General features: G+C 52.8%; 1 protein-coding gene across 1 annotated transcript in view; it reads right to left on the bottom strand.

The window, feature by feature from the left end:
- Positions 1-5,620, bottom strand: part of IGSF21 (immunoglobin superfamily member 21) — a 133,605-nt gene that overhangs the window by 7,602 nt on the left and 120,383 nt on the right. Inside the window, exons 4-5 of the mRNA XM_011379759.2 lie at positions 2,955-3,070; positions 576-1,050 (exon numbers count right to left, since the gene is read on the bottom strand). Coding sequence (XP_011378061.2) covers positions 576-1,050; positions 2,955-3,070 — 591 coding nt within the window. The remainder of the gene's footprint in view (positions 1-575; positions 1,051-2,954; positions 3,071-5,620) is intronic.

Raw genomic sequence — 5,620 nt, 5'->3', positions numbered from 1 at the left:
CTATGAGTTCTTGACCCCAAGCTGGCAAAGCTTCCTGACCTTGACCCCACAAGCCTCAGGCCTGCCACGTCAATGACCCTTACCTAGGAACTCTCGCCTGAGCTCATGGGTCTCTTCTTTGATCCAGAAAACCTCCTTGTCACCTCCTATGCCCCTGACTGTGACCAAGAAAGTCTTTCCTGACCTTTCCGTGATCTGACTCAGCAAGGTCCTTCCCCGAAGGACCCCGACTCTTCCTTCCTTCATTTCCCTAGCAGCCCGCCCTGCGCCTTCCTGTCTTGTTTTCAGTCTCGAAAACCTCCCATGTTCTCTGATGCTGACCCATATTCTTGATTCTGCTGCGACCACCCGTGTTCCTGACCCTATTTGGTGAACTCCCCTGGCTTCCCTCCCATGTTTTCCGACCCAGCTCAGCAAACTTCCAGAAGAGCGCCGACCCTGTGCCTCACCCCGACTCCAGTTTGCTTCATCTCCTCCCCATCTGCACAATGGCCAGCAGCCCAGGGACCTTAGTCTAAGGCTCCCACCCCCCAGCTCTGCAGGGGGCCTGCAGAAGGGCACCCACCAAGCCTTACCCAGCGTGACCTCTGCCTGCATGGGCATCGACAGCGCCGGGTGCTTGACCTCACAGCTGAAGAGGGCCTCGTTGTCGATCTGCGGGTTGAGCGTCCAGGTGAGCAGGGCGCGCACCTCCACGGTGCCGTCGCTGCCGGGGTTGTGGCTGTGGCGCAGGAAGTAGACGGGCTCGGCGCTGTGGACCCAGCGGGGGAACTCGCGGCTCACCACTGTCTCTGGGACGTTCTCAGTGGTCGGCTGGAAGAGGATGCTGGGGTCCGGGGTCAGGCCGTGGGCAGGGTGCTCCGTGGAGGGACGCCCGCCCCGGTTCTCAGTGTTCAGCAGGGACAGCGACCTCTGCACCTTGGTGTCGTCCAGGTCCCGGTGCAGGAGGCTACGGAAGGGCCTGCTGTCCTGAAGGGGGCCAGAGCTTGCAGCCAGCGGCTCTGACAGGGGCACTGCATCAATCGGTTCCCCATCTCTTTTGAAATAAACCTGAAATTACAAGGAGGGTGTGGGAGAAGTTTTCGTGCCAAAGACTTAGACCTCCCAATGAACTCCCAGGAAACGGCCACAGGAGGCCAGTCCTTCCGGAGCCGCCTCCTCCTAGGAGCCTTCCAGATGGACCTCCCTTTGTTCCTTTTTCTCCAGCACCCCAAGACTCTGAGTCAGCTCTGTTCAGTGGGGATACAAAGGCCCTGGTGGCAGAGGCTAAGCTCATCTCCATCACTTACCGGCTGACGGGCCTCTTTGAGCCTCAGTTTCCTTACTCGTACAGGGAGAATAAGAGCAGCTACTTCGTGGGGCTGTGGGACGCTTACAAACAGTGTGCAGAAAGAGGGGCCCTGGACACAGCCTGGCAGCCACCTGGGCTCCAAGGGGTGGTCCACGCTTACCTGGGGAGAGCAACTGGTTGAAGGAGAAGGTGGAGATTAAATGTGATGTCAGCAGAGGAAAGAGTGAATGATCTCTGTGCGTATGTACGTTTTGGAGGTTTTGGAGACAAGGCAGAAACAGGTGTGTGTGCGGGAGGGAACTAGGTGTGGCAAAAGCGAACATTTTCTCGCTTTCTCTGCTAGTGGAGAGTTCAAGTTTTGAGAGGCGTCATCTAATTTAACTTGCTGTCTTTTTTTATTTCGGTACATGCGCCGAGAGGCCTGTGGAGATGGGGTGTGTATATACATATATTTTTAATAAGTCAGATAAATAAATAAATGGGAGACAGGGCGTTAAGAGAGCAGGAAGCAGGTCTGAGGATGCTGCTGCTGGGGGCGGGGGCGGAGGGGGGCGATGGAGGATTATTTGAGGCAGGAAGAGGGGGTATAAGGCCAGGGAGGTGGAAGAGGTGGGAGGTAAATGAAATGTGCAATGCAGAAAATCTGTCAGAGTTTATAGCTCCAACGAAGACTCTCTTATGCACATAATAGCCTGCTTTGGGTTTTTTCTTTCTTTTCTTTTTTTTTTGGAAAAGTGCTTCAAAAGCAGGTTTGTAATTTATATCAAAGAATTCTTTCAAGTTCTGAAGTTCCAGGCAAACATAAGATGCCTGGAATATGGGGAGATGGGGATCTTTTATACATATATTTGAACATTTTATTGCCATGTCTTAAGTGGCAGGAGCGGGCAGGTTGGGGGAGGGGGGTTTTCCCACATGCCCAGGGCTGTGAGGAGCCTTTCTTTAGGCCCTCTGGAAAAGCTTTTCTTTTGGGAAAAAGACTAACTTGCTTGATTTTAGGAAGGTCAGATCTCTTTATGGCTCCAAAGGGGAGAACTTGAGTCCTGCTTTCACCCATTGCTGGCTTTGAAGCTTCCTTTTAATCCTTCTTCTTGGGAATATAAGGTGTGGGTGGAGGGTAATGGGCCTCACCAAAGGCTTGCCTCTGTACACCTACCTACTGCCTTGCCTGTGCCTCTGCACACCTGGCTACAGCCTCATCCTGTGTCTGTGCACACCTGTCCAATGCCCTGTCTTGGGCGGCTGGTTCTGTTTGGGCTTAGGTCCTGGGTGAGGATGGCCTGAGTCCCTCGGTCTCCCCACTGGACCGTGCCTGTGAGACAGTCAGGGTTTGAAATGCCTTGCCTCCTCATCTTGAACTCTAACCTTACCTATCCACCCCTCACTGATCCTCGTAATGTAAGAAAGTCTCAGGGTCAAGATCTGAAGTATTATACAATGTCAACACTGGAAGAGTCTTGGGACCATGCAGCCCATAGGTTCTCTGTTTGGGTTTGTGGGACGCCAAGGGTGCTTCGGGGGTCAGTGAGGGCAATGTGCCGCCCTCTCTTCTTCATTCTCCGGAGTGGGCACCGTGGTGACACCTGCAGCTGGACAAGCCGCGGAGGAAGGTGACGGGGTCTGGCAGGGACTGAGGAGGAACTGGCACTTCAGGGGTACTCACCGTGGGTGCTGGTTTCCCTCCAGACACGATGCAGACCAGCGTGAAGTTCTGGGCCTGATAGCGGCTGAAGGGGGCTGGTGTGTCCGCAGCCACCACTTCGATGGAGGTGGGAGGAGCTACCCAAAAGGGAAGCACAGGAAGACAGAGGCTTAAGTGGAGATTCAGGAAAATTCACTGATTATCTAAGATGGGCCAGGTCCCATGCTGGGTGCTGAGCGGGGCTGAGGTGGGGAGGTGGAGCAAATGTTGCACAGCTCCAGGGGGTGACACTGGCTTCAACCACGGTGAGATTGATGTCTTTCCTGGGCTTATGGACGAGGGCCCTGCCTCCCGGGGCTCACAGGCTGGTAGATAAAACAGCATGAATCGAGAGATCACACAGTTACCGTGCTAAGTGCCCCAGTACTGGGAGGTGTGACAGAGTATAAAGAAGTCCGACCCAAGCCTGAGGAAGCGACACTTGCTGTGATTTGAAGAAGCAACGTATGCGGATGATAGGACCAGCATCGCAAAGGCCTGGGGCAGGTTGGCCCAGGGCAGGAGGGCTGGGAGGCAGGCCGTTGCCGTGGGAATTCAAGGAGCCGGGGGAAGGTCGTGCCCAGCGGGGCTGGAGCGATGAGCAGGGCAGCTGACAGCGGGGCCACCACTCGCTGGGGCGGGTGATTACGGGCTTGTGAGAGCCAACTGTGACATTTTCAGGGAATTTTGTGAACTAGTTGTTCAACCGCTGCTAGCTTGACACGGGCCACAGTGGCGTCTCTACACCACGGAAATCAGCCAGGGCTACGAATCAGGGTTTTTGTTTGTTTGTTTGGGTTTTTTGTTTTTTTTTTTTTTGCTTATCTGTTTCTTCCCCTGCCCCAGGCCCCAGAGAGCGGATTTGCCAGCACTCTACGGTTCGTGAGGTTTTCTTCTTTACCCTAAGAGCAGTGGGGAGCCATCGAAGGTCTTAAGCAAGAGCAGTGACATGATTCGAGTGGCATTCTGAAGAGACTGGAAACAGAGTACAAATTTAAGGTAAAATGACTGGTCGTTTAGACTACGGTGAGGGCAGTAGAGAGAAGTAGATGACTTTGAGAGACATTGGGAGCGAGGGGGCTTCCTTCCCGCTTTCCCTTTTTCCAGAAGCTGGCTCACTTTGGTCGCCCCGCCTCCCACCAGCTCACCTCTCTGCTCTCACCAGCTGCCACCGGCTGCTTTGCCAAAGCCCGTGCTCCCAGGCACTGCGGGGTGTTGGAAAGGGCCCACGTGGAACCATCAGGCCCTCCTGGGTCCAAGTCCCAGCTAAGTCGGCATCACCTCCGTGTCCTTGGGCAAGTTGCCAAAACCGTGAGCCTCCGTTCCCCAGTTTGTGAAATGGGAATCATACTTGGCAGACGTATTTGAAAAAGAACCAGCTAATAGACGGGAAAGGTCTCAGCGCGTGGCGGCAATTTCCCATTCTTGTGATTCCTACACTTTTCCCCTTCTCCTTCCCCCTTGTAATCAGCAGGACAGTAGCCGGGATCTTAGCCCTTCCCTTGGGCGGGGCTGTCAGTTCTGGCTTGTCCCGCCTTGCGCCTTGCCCTTGAGTAAGAGCAGTGGGGGGACGTAGAGAAAGTGAAGCAGCTGGGCCTTTCCTTCCTGCAGGGGGCTTCACTCCAGTTCAGTTTAAATTAGACAAGCATTTCCTGACACCTACGAGGTGTGGGGCATGATGCCAGGTGTTTGGAGTGGGCGCCCGGTGATGGAAGAGACACAGGACTGAGAAGCTCCCAGTCTGGCAGAGGCAACGGCAGCCTGGCAACTCTATTTTAAGTTCTAATGAAAGGAAGCCAGGTACCAACCGTTCATTCTTTCAGGCAGCCACCATGTGCTGTCAGCAGGGGAAGCAGACAAACAGGAAACAATGGGAGAACAATAGAAGGAGAATTGTAATTAAGTATAAGATGGGATGAAACAGATGGTAATGGGGTAGAAATTCCGAGAGGGGAAAAATGCACTAGAACACTTCAATTTACCCAGAAGTTGCAGATTCTGCAATCTAACTTTTCGAGAACTCGACTGAAAACTTGGATCTCGCAGCAAGAGCCAACAGTGGCCAACACTCACGAGTCAGGAACTGTTCTGAGCCCTTACCTGTGTTAACTGGCTTAATCCTCACCGTTAGTCTATGAGGTGAGTTTATCGATTCCCATTTTACAGATGGGGAAACTTAAGAGGTGAAGCAACTTGCCTGGGTTCACAGAGTCAGGATTTGAACCTAAGCGCCCTGGCTCTAGAGCCCAAACTCTGACATAAAGCTGTGGCACCGCAATCTTTGGAAAGAAAGAAGACACTCATACCCACGGCTACCTTTAGCCTTAAGTACATATTTTAGCCACTGGGATCACTCACTCATCTGGCACAACTCAACCTCCATGGATATCTTAAATCCAGAACCCTCGGGTTTGGATGCCCTAAAGATTAAGGGACCATGCCAAGAGATACGTAGAACCTTCCTTATAGGATTGCTTTGAGAAGGAGTACATGAGATGATGCTTACAAGATGCCTGGTAGATAATAAGCCTGCAATACAGTTTAGCAATTTTAATTAATATTATTTGTATCACTGATAGAAGGAAGGTAGTCAATGACAATGGTTGAGAGTATGGAGTCTAAACTCGACTACTTAGGATTCAAAGGTC

The sequence above is a fragment of the Pteropus vampyrus genome, unplaced genomic scaffold, assembly GCF_000151845.1.
Source record: "Pteropus vampyrus isolate Shadow unplaced genomic scaffold, Pvam_2.0 Scaffold374, whole genome shotgun sequence".
Taxonomy (NCBI): Eukaryota; Metazoa; Chordata; class Mammalia; order Chiroptera; family Pteropodidae; genus Pteropus; species Pteropus vampyrus.
Note: the sequence above shows the minus strand (reverse complement) of the source record. Positions and strands in the feature narration are given on the sequence as shown.